Raw genomic sequence first — 14668 nt, forward strand, 5'->3', positions numbered from 1 at the left:
GCATCAACCACCTTGCGCTTGCGCAGCGTTCCAGACGCTTCCCGTGTGTTTTTGAAACTTACTTTTGCATTATCAATCCTTGCCCTCACTGCCTTTGAAGGATCGTGTATCTCATAGCTATACTTCATTGCCATTCGCAGGGATATTTTTTTTCCCCCTATGTGTGCATTGCAAATTTTTCTTCAGTGCATATGGCTGCAGCACAGGCACACCACATTCAAAAATACTGCATCCACAAATCAGCTATCCAAGCCCATCCTGTGCAATGGGCACAATCGACATCAAGATCAAGAAGGTGTATCCTGTATACGCATGGAAGTGGAACATCGACGACGACATCTGCGGAATATGCCAGCAAGGATTCGATCAAGTATGCTCCAAGTGCAAGCATCCAATAGACTGCAAGCCATGCACAGGAAAATGCAGGCATACATTCCATGTCCACTGCCTTTCGCTGTGGCTGCAGCAGAAAAAAGTATGTCCCATGTGCAGGATGCTGTGGGAATACCACAAGATGTTTGAATAAATCTGGTTGCTGCACAAATCACATTCACGAGCAAGATATGCTGCCAAGTAAAGCATGCATCCATGTATGCTTATCTGCCATCCGTACACAAGATGCTTGCTTTCAAGCCAATTGCATTCGTAGATATACATCCTAAAAATTTTACCCTTTAAGAATGCAAATCGGAGTGAGGTTTGGTGGAGAAACATCATTTCTCCAGGTAGAGGCGCTTTCGTCGATATTGTCGCTGAGGAAATCAGTTTGTAGTATATTTGGAATGAACTCTGATGCCATTGCACTGCTGCACAATGCAAGCGTACTGGAAGGTTCAAAAACAATTGCTGCATGTGGAATACAGAATCTTGACATTGTTCAAGCATGTCAAAGAGTACTCGGCGGAGGAGGAAACATGTCTGAAAATGACAAGGCACTTGTAATGCGCCAAAGAATAACAAGTAAAATGATTTGCCGTGGATGCTATGCAAGATGTGCAATCAAGGCATCGACATGCAGAAAATGCCACTGTTCGGATCTTAGGTGCAAGAAGGATGCAAAAAACACCACTTCTAAGAAATAAGAACTAATAATTAAATCTTCATTTCATAAAATTACTACTGAGATATGCAAAAACACCTGATGCATGTGCAGAAAGAAAGCATCAAACACGCACCGTTGTCTTAATAAGCATCATGACAAGCTGACAGCTGACTTGTATAACATATACCTTAGGTTTAATTATTAATGTATTCTTCATTAATCTCATCAATGTGGGAAAGCAGAAACATATCGAATCTCTGCAGGAAAATGTTTCTTTGGCGGCCGCCATCGGGCATCCTTCTCTTCTTTACATCGTCCCGAATCTCCTCGACTTCTCTTTTTGGTGGTGCTTTCATCTCTAACTTGCATTCCTTCAAAATACTATCTGTCAGCCTGATCAGCTCCCATCTTGTCTTTGTCGAAAGATCCCACACCCACTTTGCTTGTATAACTCCATCCATAAAGCTCAGCTCATTCATTCCATGGAACGCTGCACTCGCACTCCTCGAGTCATAGAACTCAACACATCGCTGGTGGCTCTTGACATATCGGATCTCCTTCACCTCGCCAAACTTCTCGACCTGTTCAGAAAATTCCTTGTCATCCACAGATGCATTCGAATTCTTAAACGTAAACACCAGTGTGCTCTGATTCTTAGACTCATCACATTTGTCTATTTCCCTTGGAATCTCATATTTGCTTATTATATGGCTTGCAGACAGCCCCTCGTGCTCCTTCACATGCTCAAACGCCTCTCTGGCCTTCCTCTCATCATAAAACAGTATGCAAAGCACTCGGTAATCGTTCTGGATCGTATAGCATTCCTTCACATCAAACATCTCCTCGAGTCGGCCTCGCACCTCTTCATGCTGAGCCTCATCACAAAACCCTGTCACTATGATTGTCTTCGTCAAATGCCCCTGCTCGCCCGTTCTGCTGCTCATCAGGGGCATGCCTCGAAATATGCAAATTACTCTACAATCTGTCTCCCATTAGCAATGCTGTCCACAGCAACGCATAAAGCCTACTTCTGCAACTTTAATGGTGTTTTCATCTCCAGGCACTTCATCCTCGCCACCTCCAGGAATGTAAATTGAGACTCAGACAGCACACAAAATCCTTGGCTTTCTTTGCTCGGCATTTCTCTCATGCATGCAAAAACATCCTTTACCGCATCGTCCCTGCGAACAAACTTCATCGAGCACACAGGCTTGTCTTTTTTTCGGTTGAAGTGCTTGTGCTTTCTATACAGCATAAAGTCGCCATTCAGATCAAGAAGGAGATTGTAGCAATTGCTCTTCATGAAGAAGTATGCCCTCGTCATGATACAACACTCTGCTCCATTCTTACCACTCAAGTACTCCACCTCATGCGCACTCAGGATCAGCCTCCCGTCCTTCCTTGTTCCAAAGTGGCGGCACCAGTTCTCTGACTGGTTTTCAGGCTCCATCTGTCCGTCAATCGCCCTCACAAGGGACGCCTTCATAGGCACCCCATCCTCCATAGGGCTTCCCTATGCAATAATCTACAGCATGTGCAAAAACACATCGTGTTTCATTCAGAAACTTGTTTACAAAAATATTTATCAAAATAAAACAGGGACGCCATGGAGCTAGACGAAAAAACACTAAGCCTAATTATCTCAAAGATAGGGCCAGGACTAATGGTGTCCATCTCTGCAATAGGAAGCGGGCTGGGGTTTATCTCCGGAACAGAGGGCATATGCAAGGCTGCAGAGCACTCTGTCAACACAACATACTCGCTGATCCCAATCATCTTCATCACAGCACCAACAATGTACTCGGTAATTCTTTACTTCATGGTTTATGATAAGCAAGTCCAAACACTCAGCGACGGACTGCTTATTTTAAGCGCCTGCATAATCAACGGAGTATCTTCAGGCGCAGCTGCTTACTCAATAGGGCACTCTGCAAGGTATGCATGTGTTGTTAGAGCATTGCAACCAAAGTTTCTTACTACATTCTTCCTTGTCTTTATTTTCGGCGAGTTGACAGGCCTTCTTGGACTGGTATGTGCAATGGCAATGTCATCAAACATAGGCAAGACATAACCTCAGAAATAAACAGAATTCTTAAATGGCTTTATTCAGTTACTAATCTGCCGCTCAGGCATACAAGCTTGCATAGCTATCGTTGCACATCAGCTCCTTGGAATCGCTTAGCAATATACTGCACGTGCTTTCATCTCATGCCTTCTTGGCTCGTTTGTCTTTCTTCATTCTCTTGTCTAGCATCACCAGCTTTCCCTTTCCTTTCGGTATCCCACATCCCCTCTTCTTAGAAAACACAATCCTTGGCTTGGCTTTGGTCTTCTTGAACGACGATCGATACACCTTCTTTGCTATCATCCCTTCCTCTTCCGAATCATCAACAACAAGACTCTTCATGAACATCTCTGCTCGCCTTTCTGCACGTGTTTTTCGCCTCATCAGCGCCTCCTTCTCCTTCTTGGTCATTCGAGTCTCATCTGCTTTAGACGGCCTTGAATAGAACATCTCTTGGTCTTCGCGCAAGTAGTTTGGCAGCTTCTCATTTGGATCACGGATGTTTCTGTCAATCGTGTCCTCAATAAATGCATCTGGATTCTCCTTAAGCCTTGCAACACACATCATCTCCTCCTCATCAAGATCAAGACTATCAGAGCAACTGCTGACTTCTACGTCTCTGCTTCTTCCCACTCCATCTGCTTCTTCCTGCATTCCTGTGCTCTCCTTTATCATCCTAAGCTTCTCAAAAACATTGTCGTTCAAAAAACACATCTTGTCCTCTACACACACTTGCATTCTTTTCCTATCTTCTGCTCTTGCCCTCCTCTCCATCTTTGCACGGATCTCCTCAATCTTCTCCTCAACACTCTTCTGCTTCTCCTCAGGCTCCTCTTCTTCATTCTCAACTTTCAAAAACTTCAGCTCCTCAATCTCAACTTCCCCTTCCCTCACCATCCTTACTATGCTCTTTCTTTTCTTCAATATCGCCCGTATATCTCCCTTGCCAAGCACCTTTAGATCCTTAAACAGCTCAGCAGTCTCAGGCTCTAGGATCTTGCCTGATGACTCCTTGCTCAAATCAACTACAATCTCCGAATACTTCTGAAGCATCCCAGACAGGATCTGCGGATTGTCTTCCATGAGAAAGTCTGTAAACTTCAGTTTCTTGCAGAAGTTGAAGTCCTCATATCCCCCCGCTTCCTTTTCTTCCTTGAACACCGCAGACGGCTCAAGCATTCCACAGTCAACACTGTCCTCCCCAACAAACCCCATGCATACCAAAAATATCTCTGCACTCTGCGACCTCGAACTCAGAGGCTTGGATGTCTCAACAACACTGAACAGTCGAGACATCACATCCAGCAGCGAAAAGTAGTCCTGAGAGCGGAAAATCTTCGTTACAAACACTCCGTCTTTCTTCAGAAACTCGCTTGCTAGCTTTATTGAGTGCAGCACAAGCAGATTCTGATTGAATGCATCGTTCTCCCAAGAAGTGCCCACATTCGGTGCTCCATCGTTCAGAACCACATCTGCCTTGTGATTTCCAAGAATCATCTTCAGCTCTGACCTGCACTGCTCACCAGTTATGTCTGCAACCACAGTCTCGACATCCCCAATAAACTTTATTGGCTCAATATCCACTGCAATGATCTTCTTGCGCAGCGGCATCTCCTGTGCTGCCACCTGCGACCACGACCCCGGTGCAGCACATAGATCGATCAAGATGTGTGCATTCTCCAAGAACCCATACTTCCTGTTCATTTGGATCAGCTTGAACGCAGATCGTGCTCTGTATCCCTTTTCCTTTGCAAGAGTGTAGTACTTGTCGAGTCTTGCTTTTCCAATCTGATTGCTCTTCCCCATCAGTAAAAAATTGCAGTGGGCTTTATGAACAAATTGTTGTTTCCAAACTTGCTGCTGCAACCCCATTTATGCTATGATCGACATAATCAGGACAGCAAATGACACATACTACCGATACAAGATGCCCAGGGCAATCGTGAAGCACGAGGGAAAGCCGGGAAACACAAAGACATTTGTGATGAACCTCGAAGAGATAGCTGCATCGCTCAAGAGGCTGCCGATACACATTTTGAAGTTTGTGAGCTATGAGCTAGCAACAAGGACAGATGTTGCAGCAGGGAGATATGCAATAACGGGAAAATACGAGACATCAAGAATTCAGGAGCTTATATATACATACATAGATGCGTTTGTTGTATGTCCACTATGCAGCAATCCAGAAACATTTTATGTTGAGAAAAGTGGACTGTCGATGGAGTGTCTTGCATGTGGAAGACAGTCTGTGCTGAAAGCATCAAAGATGAGCGGAATGATCCTCAAGGACATTGACAAAAGCTGTGGTGTGCAGGACGAGATATACTCGAGAACAGCTGAAGATAAGCAGAATGGCTATGAAGATGAAATCAGAGCTATGGCTAGCTCTGGAGATGACAGATCGTCTGATGCAATTGAACTGCTTAGAAGAAGCGGATTTGATGATTGCCAGGCAGTGAAGGAACTTCTCAGGATAGACGAATGCATTCTCAAGAGTTTTAGATCGCTATGCTCGTGTGTTGCACCAAAGACTGTTCTTCAGTCGATTGAGGAGTTTGTTGAGGAACAGAGTGGAGAGAAGAAGAGAATCCAAGTGTATCTCAAGACTCTTGAGGCACAGGAGATGTTCAAACGCAATGAACTTTCCAGATACTTCACAAGGCCGCAAGGTGCAAGGAAGCGATCGCCATCGTTCAAGAAGGAGGTGAACGAGTACTTTCTGGCCAGTAGTCAATAAATCGAGAGATCTATTTGTTTTATGCATAAGGGGCTTTGATGTGATGAGCCATTTTTTAACCCTGTAGTGATGAGTGACTGTAGCAAGCAAAAGGTGTATCTCACAGATATAAACAGGGAGCCAAACACAGGCGGCAGGAAGCAGGCCAGGATAGAGCTGCGCCTGCTAAAAGAAGCATGCTCGCTTAAAATTGAGCCTGATGTGCTGCCGAAGGAAGAAAATGTTGCGCCAGACACCAATCTGTTTCGTGTGACTGCATATTGCACGGCAGACAACTATGATCTCAAGAATCTGTACAAGTATCTGAAGAAGAACTCGCTGTGCAGCAAGGTTTCTATGTATTTCGGGGAATGCCTATACACAAGAATGAGCTTTGGAGGAGAGGGAGACGAAGGGCAGGACTGCTTTTTCTACGAATACGGAGTGGTTGTTTGCTGGGGAATGGATGCAAACCAGGAATCGATGATAGTGAAGCTTGTGTCGAAGCACGAGGAGAATCCTTACGAGGCATCGGACATTGAGGTTGAGTCGTTCAAGTATGGAATAACCGAGAACCCGTTTATTATTAATGACATAATATACCTGAACTCTGAGAACCACTTCAGCAAGATGGTGGTTTCGATTGCGATTGCACAGAGTGTGAAGCTTGACTACTTTGAGAATCTTGTCGATAACACGATTGAGGCTGTGAAGGAGTTTCCTGAGGAGATGGAGCGCGAAGGAAAGGTCAGTAGGAATAGAAGGGAGATACTGAAGATGATTGGGAAGCTGCATCGGCTCAGGTTCAACCTGAATCTTGGGTCGAACATTCTCGACGAGCCTGAGTTTGTATGGGACTATCCGGCGTTTTCTCCACTGTACGAGACATGCAAGAGATATCTTGACATCAAGCACAGAGCAGATCTGCTAAACAGAAGATGTGATGTGATAAACGGAATCCTGGAGATCCTGAGTGAAAACACAAACAGAAGCAATGTCGAGAAGTTTGAGGTTGTTCTTATCGTGATAGTTCTTAGCAATGTGCTATTGATTGCATTGCTAATGGTATTGATGTACTATATCAGATTGAAATGGTGAATAATGCATATTTATTAGACGCATCAGGTGTGCTAAATGGTCTTGGCAAATCTGTACCGATCTCCGATCAATTCATTTAATGCATTTCACATCAGCTCTTGCATGCCACAATAAATTAGGTTAACTCAACGTTCAATCATCTTATTTTGATTTCATGATCGTAATCAGTGCCAAAATGCTGCAAATCACATGCCTGCATTTCATATCCTGCCTGCCTAGCTGAAGATTTTACAGAGCTTGTATCAAATATCCATCTATGGCTGTTGCCTGTGCCTGCTGTGCATTTAATGCATGGCCTAACAATGTGATATCCAAGCACCATGCGGCAACACTTGCACCTTATATCCGCCACAATGCACTTGCACATGTATGCCATGTATCCATTCCTAGCAGACTGCACACACTCCGTGGGATTGCTGCCTGAGTATATTTTGATTTTGGTGTTCAGCAAAAGCATCGATCTTCTTGCCCTACGGCACACAATGCTTAAGCATCCAAAGCACCTGATCACATACTCCGTGTCACCACAATCCATTTTCTTACTTTGCTCATGCATCTAAGCCTTTTATTCGTTATCGCACACCATATTTTATTGCCTTTCGCATATCCTTATTCATCATCCATAGGCATAATTGAAAATCCGAAGTTCAATGCAATTCGTGAAAACGCCGCTTCTCTCCACCATGCCTCGACATTCTTGACTGCTGCAATCGGAACACGCTCCTGCCTCACACTTACCTTGCTAATCCCATCTTTTGATTCAATATGCACAGAAACATCGGAAAACATGCTCCATCCATCAAACTTCCAATTCATTGTAACACACATTGCTCCATCATGCTGCTTCGCAGTTTTAACATTCTGTATAGTCACATTCACAATCTGCACCTTGCTGCCGTCAAGCCTTACATCTGTACCCCACACAGAAACATACTGCTTGTCAGACAGAAACGCACAAATCTCCTCAGCTTCGCAGTTCATCCTTGTCACATACATCATCCTCTTAGTCTTCGCCTCAGGCGTATTTGTATTTATACATTCACTTTTTTTGTTTGCACTTTCTCCTTCAATGCATCCATCCTTCTGCATTCCACTTCCATCAACTACAACTTGCTTCTTGCATTCATCACCGACAACATTGCTCCCATACTTCAGGACTGCCTCAGCTTCAATTTCGGCAAAGAAATCTGAAAACCACTCAAACTTCTCTATTCCTTCCGCACCCTCATATATACTGCGGAATCCTTTCACTCCACAGCTTAATCCATCATTAACACATTCAAAGCTCACCATATACACCATCCTGATTGTTGTGCCTTGCCTGTGTATCTTGACATCTACATCCATCTCGTTAACACAGTATCCTTTTATATCAAGCATGCTTTTTATCTTCTCTGCTGTCCATTCAGATATATCGACCTCTGCTATACAGCATTCATTAGTGCTTGCATCCATTAGGGTGTTTGGCAGATGTCTTTAAGCTGCTACAAAAATATCTTGCATACCATTTTTGCTAACACCTACATGAATTGATCAGCAACCATCCTAGGCACTTGAATCTCCAAGTATCCTTCTGTGTGGTTCTTGAGTAAAAACTGGACTGATAGTATGCTTGAGCTGAATGTCAGCATTACACTCTCCGAATGCTCCTCAAAAGCATCAAGAAGGTCAGTCCAGTCATTGTTGCACTTGAACTTCAGGTCTCCATTCACTAGAAATTCTGTATGGATAATCTCAACCTCATCAATGCCATCACATGTGTTCTTCTTGACAATCAGCCTGCTCTGTGCCGCTTCATACACAACTATGCCTCTTAGCATGCCAAGCTTCACAGCAATCCTTGGCGCCAACACACACTTTGTAACAGGCACTCCCACGTCTTCGTATTCAGTTCCTACTGTGGAAATAAACGGAATCATTATAGTGCTTTTGAGATCTGTCAGCTTCATGCAGTCAGCAACTAGTATATCATACACGTCTAGCAGCAAAACACCTTCAAATAGATGAGACGGATTCACACTAAACACAAGATGATCCGAATCGGTTGGAATGCCAGACACCTCCGCATCAATTGCCAAATAGAAGCTGCACTGTCCATGTGAGAATCCATGGGACGACACGATCACCTTACTGTGCATTGCATCAATTGTGATTTCCTTCCTGCATGATACGGGCTTCAATGCAGCCTTGAACAATCTCTTGTCATTCACAATAATTCTCATTGAATGGCTTCGCAATTAAAACGAGTCGAATTAAGCATGCCATGGTTTCGGCAAGCACTTGGCCTGATGCATCAAACGCATGTCAATCAAAACATTTGCATAAATAAAAATATTTGTGATGCATAGACCAATGTGCGGAATATTTGGATACGCAGGCTTCGCCACAGAAACGAGCAAGAAACGAATTGCAGACATTCTGGTGAATGGACTAAAGCGTATAGAGTATCGCGGATACGATTCGGCTGGGATTTGCATCACAGACGACTCAGACATCCAGTTTGTAAGGATCAGAACAGTTGGAAAGGTTGAATGCCTGGCTAAGGCAGTGCATATGCAATCTAATGTTGACCTAAGCAGGAATGTAAAAATGTATGCAGGGATTGCACATACAAGATGGGCAACACATGGGCAGCCATCCCTTGAGAACAGCCATCCCTTGAGCAGCGATAAGGACAATCACTTTCTTGTTGTCCACAATGGAATTATAACAAACTACAAGCAGATCAGGGCGAGCCTTGAGAAGAAAGGATTTGTTTTTGAGTCCAGTACGGATACGGAATGTGCAGCCAAGCTTGCAATGGACACGTATATGCAGATGAAGAAAGAAAACGAAAGTGTTAAGTTTGTTGATGTGATCAAGAATGTTGTGAGGCAGTGCGATGGTGCATTTGCATTTGTGTTTGTATCTTCGTGCTTTCCAAACGAAATGGTTATTGTTAGGAAGTCATCGCCTGTTCTCATTGGGTTGAAGCCAGCAGAAGACGTGATTCCAAAGTCAATAAGAGTCGTTCATGATGCATATGAAGATGTGCAATTGGGAAACGCAATGCCTTTGGAGGTGTTTGTTTCATCTGATGCATGTGCCTTGGTGGAGCATACAAGAAACATTGTATATCTGGAAGACGGTGACATAGCACATGTTTCGAATGGAAATGTGTTGGTACACAGGCTAATTGCCAAAGAAAACGACACAACAGCAGGAACAAGAGAAGTAAAAGCAATAAATATGGAATTAAGCTCGATAATGAAGGGAGAATATGATCACTACATGATCAAGGAAATCAACGAGCAAAAGGATTCGGTTATCAGGACAATGGCAGGCAGAATCGACTTTGACGCGCATAGTGTTTTTTTGGAAGGGCTGAAGGATTACATCGATGCCATCCGAAGCTCTCAAAGGATTGTTTTTATAGCATGCGGAACTAGCTATTATGCCTGTCTTTCCTGCAGAGCACTCTTTGAGGAATTAACGGGCGTGCCTGTTGCAATTGAAATGGCTACTGATTTTATCGACAGAAGGCCGCCTGTATCAAGCAAGGATGCAGTATTGATTGTATCTCAGAGCGGAGAAACCGCGGATAGTGCAATGGCAATGAGATACTGCCTACAGAAAGATGCATTGTGCATAGGCATAACAAACACGATTGGAAGCGCAATTTCAAGGGAAACAGCATGTGGAGTGCACATCAATGCTGGCCCTGAAATCGGTGTTGCCAGTACCAAGGCATACACCTCTCAGTGCATTACATTGGTGTTGATTGCATTACAGCTCAGTGAAGGCAATACTTCGCATACAAACAGAAGAAATGAGATTATTGAAGGGCTTAGGAACATTAGCTCACAAATAGACAAAGTATTGCTGCTTAATGAATCTGTAAGACTGATTGCTAACGGAAAAATCAAAGACTGCAGGAGCCTACTGGTTATTGGCAGGGGATATCAATATCCAACATGCCTAGAAGGCGCACTGAAAATCAAGGAAATCACATATATTCACTCAGAAGGCTTGGCTGCCGGTGAGCTTAAACACGGGCCGATCGCACTTGTTGATGATGAGCTTGAGTTGATATTCATCGCAGCAAACGATTCAAATTATGATAAGGCTAGAAATGCAATGGAGCAGATTCGTGCAAGAAACGGGAATCCAATGGTGATATGCACAGAGGATGTCGCCAGTGACTATTCCATGCACCAAGTGCTTGCAATACCGAAAACTGTTGACTGTCTTCAAGGAGTGCTAGCAATCATCCCGTTGCAGCTGCTGTCGTATCATCTTGCTGTAGCAAAGGGGCATGATCCAGACTTTCCTAGAAGCCTGGCAAAGTCAGTGACGGTTGAATAATCCAGAATATAGCACTCATGATAAATCTGTCAATAAACTGATTCGCGAATCTAGGTAAGAAATTCTGTTTTCTATAGCTGCTTCTATAAATATTGCAACGGGCTACTATTACATATGCTTTTATTCATGGTACTGCTATTCATGCTCAATATCTGAAATCATCAAGCATATACTGTGGAATGGAAAATACAACGCCCATGCCTGAACTAAATTGCTTCAAAGAACTTTCTTTTGAGAAGCTCGTCTGCAGAGCATCTTCTGTGTGGTGAAAACACAAATGTGCGCTCGAACACATCCAGAATATCTTCATCATCAAAATAGTCTTCTAGGTATCTTCTGACGCCTCTACATCCTTTGGAGCTCAGTATAAGGTCATGGCATCCAAGTTCAGCAAGCTCGTCCTCGGTAGCCTTGACTATCTCAAGAATTTTATTGAGCGTTGATCTGCTTGTATCCCCTTTGAATATTGGCTCGGGATGCCTAAACTCAACCATTACACACCCAACAGACCACACGTCCATCTTGAAATCGTATTCTTTGTAATCAAGTAGGTTTTCAGGTGCTCGATAGAACCTGGAGCATATGTATGTCACGTTGTTCTCTCCATTCTTGATTACTTTGGCACTTCCAAGATCGCATATCTTGACAAGCCCATCATGGCCGATAAGAATGTTTGATGGCTTGATATCCCTGTGGCAAATGCTTTTTCCATGCAGGTACTGCAGTCCCTCTAAAATCTGCTTATATATTGATCCTATAGTTCTTGTATCCAAGCATTTTGCAGCCGAGATGTATTCCTCAAGGCTCATGTCAACAAAGTCTGTGATAATGTTTAGATACATTCCTGAAGAAGACTTGTCCGTGTAGAAATACGACACAAGGCTTATGATGTTTGGATGATCCATATTCATTAGAATGCTGAGCTCTCTGTTGTGATACCTCCTGTCTTGATAAACCCTCTTCAGCGCAAAGAAGTTGTTGTTGTCATCGGCTATCTTGACAACAACGCCAAAAGATCCTTTACCCGTAACATCGACATATCTATATGCCATTTCCTTACGTTCGCCGTCTCTCAACTGGATGGATGCCCTGTGCATCTTTATCCATTCTCTTTCTAATAGCTTTATTGACTCTGCAAGCTTTCTCTGTGACAATGTTGCCATGTGGGGAGATACAAACTAGCCCTTGAATAACATGTGCAGTACATCAGCCCATTGGAATGAAAACCTTGCGCTACTGATTGACGAAGATGCATAGATGCTACACTCAAATAAATTGATTCAGATGCCAGATGCATGCGTGTTTCTAGGGTGTTGCATCGAATATAAAACAAAACACCGGATTTCTGCACATTGCATTGCAAAACAAATGATATTTGTAAGCACATTTATGTATGTGCTCTATGCAAGCACTGCATTTGCCATTTCATCTTCTATCAAGTCTGCTCCGTCCTCAGGAATGTCATATACCACAGTGATAGATGCTGGCTCAACAGGAACAAGATTGGAAGTGTATGGGTTTGTGGGGCAAGAAATCAGGCACCAAGGACTATTTACAAACACGCCCGGGATTGCAGACATGAAGGAAGACAGCCAAATAAAACAGTCGGTGACAGAATTGCTTATGCATGCTGAGCCATTCTACAATGATATCAAGACCATGCCTATGGGATTTTATGGAACAGCTGGGTTCCGAGCACTGGGTGCTCCACGCACAGATCATATTCTTGAGCTCGTCAGGAATGAATTGAGTGGATACAACCTTAAAGAAGCAAAGGTGGTCAGCGGAGAGGAGGAAGGCAGGCTTGCACTGATGTCGTTGATAATCTCAAGCAAAGAGATTGGAAACAGCAGTAATAAGACCGTTGGTGTCATAGACATGGGCGGGGGAAGCACACAAGTGTCAGTGCTGAAAAACAACGGGGAAATCAGTTCAGAATCAATCAGCCTTGGCATAACAGCCATCAGCAATGCGCATGACATGGAAGACTGTGCAATCAGCAGCCAGGAGAAGCAGGAGTCCTGTGCACAAAAAATCATTACAAAGCTCTTGAGTGTGCAAAGCAAGCCGATCCTCAATGACATCGACGACCTGTATCTGCTTTCATACTTCCATGATGAGTTTGCCAAAATTGTCAGAAGCACAGAAACAAACATGAGGGAAATAAAAGACCAGTTCTACAAGAAATGCAGTCTCTTGGAAACAACAGACTGTAGAAACATCTTCTATCTGATCTCATTCATCAATGCCCTTGGCATCAACGATCTCAAAAGTATCAAGAAAATAGATACAAATAACGGTATCAACATTTCCTGGGCATCAGCAAAAGGCTATGAGCTCAACAAAATACACAATAAATAAAACCGCATCAATTAGCTATACTCAGAAACTCCGCCCAGTAATCATTTCGATATTAAACTTTCTTTATTCTCCAGCAAGTGAGCTCAGCATACTTACAGCCGTAAATACAAATCCAATCTGCAGCGCATACATCAGAATATCAAATATAAAGCTATCTCTACTGTTTCCAAAATGATGATTCTTCAGCATTGATGTCTTTAGTGAAAACTGCGATATCGATGCCAAAATGATTAGACAAATAAACCTCAGTATGCTTGTCTGCTTCACAAGCGTAAATACAACCAGTGCATACGGAAGATGAATCACAGAAAGCCCAACTACATAAACATAGCCTGCATATGATGCATCGTCCATCATCCTCCCCAACGCCTTCTTATACACAAATCCTGCAACAAAGCAAAAACCCATCAGTATCATAAACGTCCATATGCCAACCTCAAAGGCTATCGATCCAGAGCCTCCAGGAGACGACTTCATGGCCATCATGATAATCCACATAAACACACTCGTCTTTACAGATGTAATCAACGAGCAAAAAATACTCGGCAGCATGTAGTCAATAGGCTCATTCATATTTATCGGATACAGTCTCAGCGCATTCAAATAGTCTCCAATAATGCTGTATGAAGACTCACTTCTATTAAGCGCATCAAATATCTTTTGAGCGCTTGAGCTTCCTGTCGAAGATCTAACTACCATTACAGGGATGTTTCTGATTTTTATTTATAATCCTCCTCTGAAACAAACATAAAGCAATCACTCATTCAACGTCTACCTCTTGATTTCCTTCAGCACAGACCATCTTTTAAACCTTTCCAGCTCATTCACAACCTCTCTATCCATAAATCCCTCCAAATCATCAATCGACAGCGGCCCAAGTGCTCGTATTCTTCCAATCACCCTATGCCTGCTTGGAACCATACTATCGCCTCTTGCAAGCGCCGCTCTGAATAGGCCGCACAGGTCCTTTTCCACTATGATCTCATCAATGCTAGGCATTCTAGGGGTGTCTGCCTTCTAAATCCATCATATCTTTCTTCCA

The 14668-nt window shown here is 43.4% G+C and overlaps 16 protein-coding genes across 16 annotated transcripts; 7 read left to right on the top strand and 9 right to left on the bottom strand.

Moving 5' to 3' along the window:
• Nucleotides 1-265: 265 nt before the first annotated feature.
• Nucleotides 266-526, top strand: HK407_08g12260 (anaphase-promoting complex protein; the record flags this gene model as incomplete). Its single annotated transcript, XM_060421194.1, has 1 exon — nucleotides 266-526. The coding sequence occupies one exon, from the start codon at nucleotides 266-268 to the stop codon at nucleotides 524-526; it is 261 nt and encodes an 86-aa protein (XP_060276539.1).
• A 154-nt stretch (nucleotides 527-680) lies between these two features.
• HK407_08g12270 (uncharacterized protein) lies at nucleotides 681-1082 on the top strand (the record flags this gene model as incomplete). The annotated part of the gene is made up of 1 exon (XM_060421195.1): nucleotides 681-1082. One exon carries the CDS (start codon nucleotides 681-683, stop codon nucleotides 1080-1082), a length of 402 nt encoding a protein of 133 aa, XP_060276540.1.
• Nucleotides 1083-1236: 154 nt separating this feature from the next.
• On the bottom strand, nucleotides 1237-1986 carry HK407_08g12280 (uncharacterized protein; the record flags this gene model as incomplete). Its single annotated transcript, XM_060421196.1, has 1 exon — nucleotides 1237-1986. The coding sequence occupies one exon, from the start codon at nucleotides 1984-1986 to the stop codon at nucleotides 1237-1239; it is 750 nt and encodes a 249-aa protein (XP_060276541.1).
• An 80-nt stretch (nucleotides 1987-2066) lies between these two features.
• On the bottom strand, nucleotides 2067-2546 carry HK407_08g12290 (uncharacterized protein; the record flags this gene model as incomplete). The annotated part of the gene is made up of 1 exon (XM_060421197.1): nucleotides 2067-2546. One exon carries the CDS (start codon nucleotides 2544-2546, stop codon nucleotides 2067-2069), a length of 480 nt encoding a protein of 159 aa, XP_060276542.1.
• A 102-nt stretch (nucleotides 2547-2648) lies between these two features.
• On the top strand, nucleotides 2649-3113 carry HK407_08g12300 (uncharacterized protein; the record flags this gene model as incomplete). Its single annotated transcript, XM_060421198.1, has 1 exon — nucleotides 2649-3113. One exon carries the CDS (start codon nucleotides 2649-2651, stop codon nucleotides 3111-3113), a length of 465 nt encoding a protein of 154 aa, XP_060276543.1.
• A 135-nt stretch (nucleotides 3114-3248) lies between these two features.
• Nucleotides 3249-4913, bottom strand: HK407_08g12310 (FtsJ-like methyltransferase; the record flags this gene model as incomplete). Its single annotated transcript, XM_060421199.1, has 1 exon — nucleotides 3249-4913. One exon carries the CDS (start codon nucleotides 4911-4913, stop codon nucleotides 3249-3251), a length of 1665 nt encoding a protein of 554 aa, XP_060276544.1.
• A 73-nt stretch (nucleotides 4914-4986) lies between these two features.
• HK407_08g12320 (IF2B/IF5 domain-containing protein) lies at nucleotides 4987-5844 on the top strand (the record flags this gene model as incomplete). The annotated part of the gene is made up of 1 exon (XM_060421200.1): nucleotides 4987-5844. The coding sequence occupies one exon, from the start codon at nucleotides 4987-4989 to the stop codon at nucleotides 5842-5844; it is 858 nt and encodes a 285-aa protein (XP_060276545.1).
• Nucleotides 5845-5913: 69 nt separating this feature from the next.
• On the top strand, nucleotides 5914-6921 carry HK407_08g12330 (uncharacterized protein; the record flags this gene model as incomplete). Its single annotated transcript, XM_060421201.1, has 1 exon — nucleotides 5914-6921. One exon carries the CDS (start codon nucleotides 5914-5916, stop codon nucleotides 6919-6921), a length of 1008 nt encoding a protein of 335 aa, XP_060276546.1.
• Nucleotides 6922-7057: 136 nt separating this feature from the next.
• On the bottom strand, nucleotides 7058-7477 carry HK407_08g12340 (FAM72 protein; the record flags this gene model as incomplete). Its single annotated transcript, XM_060421202.1, has 1 exon — nucleotides 7058-7477. The coding sequence occupies one exon, from the start codon at nucleotides 7475-7477 to the stop codon at nucleotides 7058-7060; it is 420 nt and encodes a 139-aa protein (XP_060276547.1).
• Nucleotides 7478-7530: 53 nt separating this feature from the next.
• On the bottom strand, nucleotides 7531-8376 carry HK407_08g12350 (uncharacterized protein; the record flags this gene model as incomplete). The annotated part of the gene is made up of 1 exon (XM_060421203.1): nucleotides 7531-8376. The coding sequence occupies one exon, from the start codon at nucleotides 8374-8376 to the stop codon at nucleotides 7531-7533; it is 846 nt and encodes a 281-aa protein (XP_060276548.1).
• A 65-nt stretch (nucleotides 8377-8441) lies between these two features.
• HK407_08g12360 (uncharacterized protein) lies at nucleotides 8442-9143 on the bottom strand (the record flags this gene model as incomplete). Its single annotated transcript, XM_060421204.1, has 1 exon — nucleotides 8442-9143. One exon carries the CDS (start codon nucleotides 9141-9143, stop codon nucleotides 8442-8444), a length of 702 nt encoding a protein of 233 aa, XP_060276549.1.
• Nucleotides 9144-9273: 130 nt separating this feature from the next.
• Nucleotides 9274-11265, top strand: HK407_08g12370 (SIS domain-containing protein; the record flags this gene model as incomplete). The annotated part of the gene is made up of 1 exon (XM_060421205.1): nucleotides 9274-11265. One exon carries the CDS (start codon nucleotides 9274-9276, stop codon nucleotides 11263-11265), a length of 1992 nt encoding a protein of 663 aa, XP_060276550.1.
• Nucleotides 11266-11471: 206 nt separating this feature from the next.
• HK407_08g12380 (protein kinase) lies at nucleotides 11472-12428 on the bottom strand (the record flags this gene model as incomplete). The annotated part of the gene is made up of 1 exon (XM_060421206.1): nucleotides 11472-12428. One exon carries the CDS (start codon nucleotides 12426-12428, stop codon nucleotides 11472-11474), a length of 957 nt encoding a protein of 318 aa, XP_060276551.1.
• A 121-nt stretch (nucleotides 12429-12549) lies between these two features.
• HK407_08g12390 (putative GDA1/CD39 nucleoside phosphatase protein) lies at nucleotides 12550-13626 on the top strand (the record flags this gene model as incomplete). The annotated part of the gene is made up of 1 exon (XM_060421207.1): nucleotides 12550-13626. One exon carries the CDS (start codon nucleotides 12550-12552, stop codon nucleotides 13624-13626), a length of 1077 nt encoding a protein of 358 aa, XP_060276552.1.
• A 63-nt stretch (nucleotides 13627-13689) lies between these two features.
• HK407_08g12400 (uncharacterized protein) lies at nucleotides 13690-14325 on the bottom strand (the record flags this gene model as incomplete). Its single annotated transcript, XM_060421208.1, has 1 exon — nucleotides 13690-14325. One exon carries the CDS (start codon nucleotides 14323-14325, stop codon nucleotides 13690-13692), a length of 636 nt encoding a protein of 211 aa, XP_060276553.1.
• Nucleotides 14326-14397: 72 nt separating this feature from the next.
• HK407_08g12410 (uncharacterized protein) lies at nucleotides 14398-14625 on the bottom strand (the record flags this gene model as incomplete). The annotated part of the gene is made up of 1 exon (XM_060421209.1): nucleotides 14398-14625. One exon carries the CDS (start codon nucleotides 14623-14625, stop codon nucleotides 14398-14400), a length of 228 nt encoding a protein of 75 aa, XP_060276554.1.
• Nucleotides 14626-14668: the final 43 nt, after the last annotated feature.

The sequence above is a fragment of the Ordospora pajunii genome (genome assembly GCF_021821965.1).
Source record: "Ordospora pajunii strain FI-F-10 chromosome Unknown Cg_08A, whole genome shotgun sequence".
Classification (NCBI taxonomy): Eukaryota; Fungi; Microsporidia; family Ordosporidae; genus Ordospora; species Ordospora pajunii.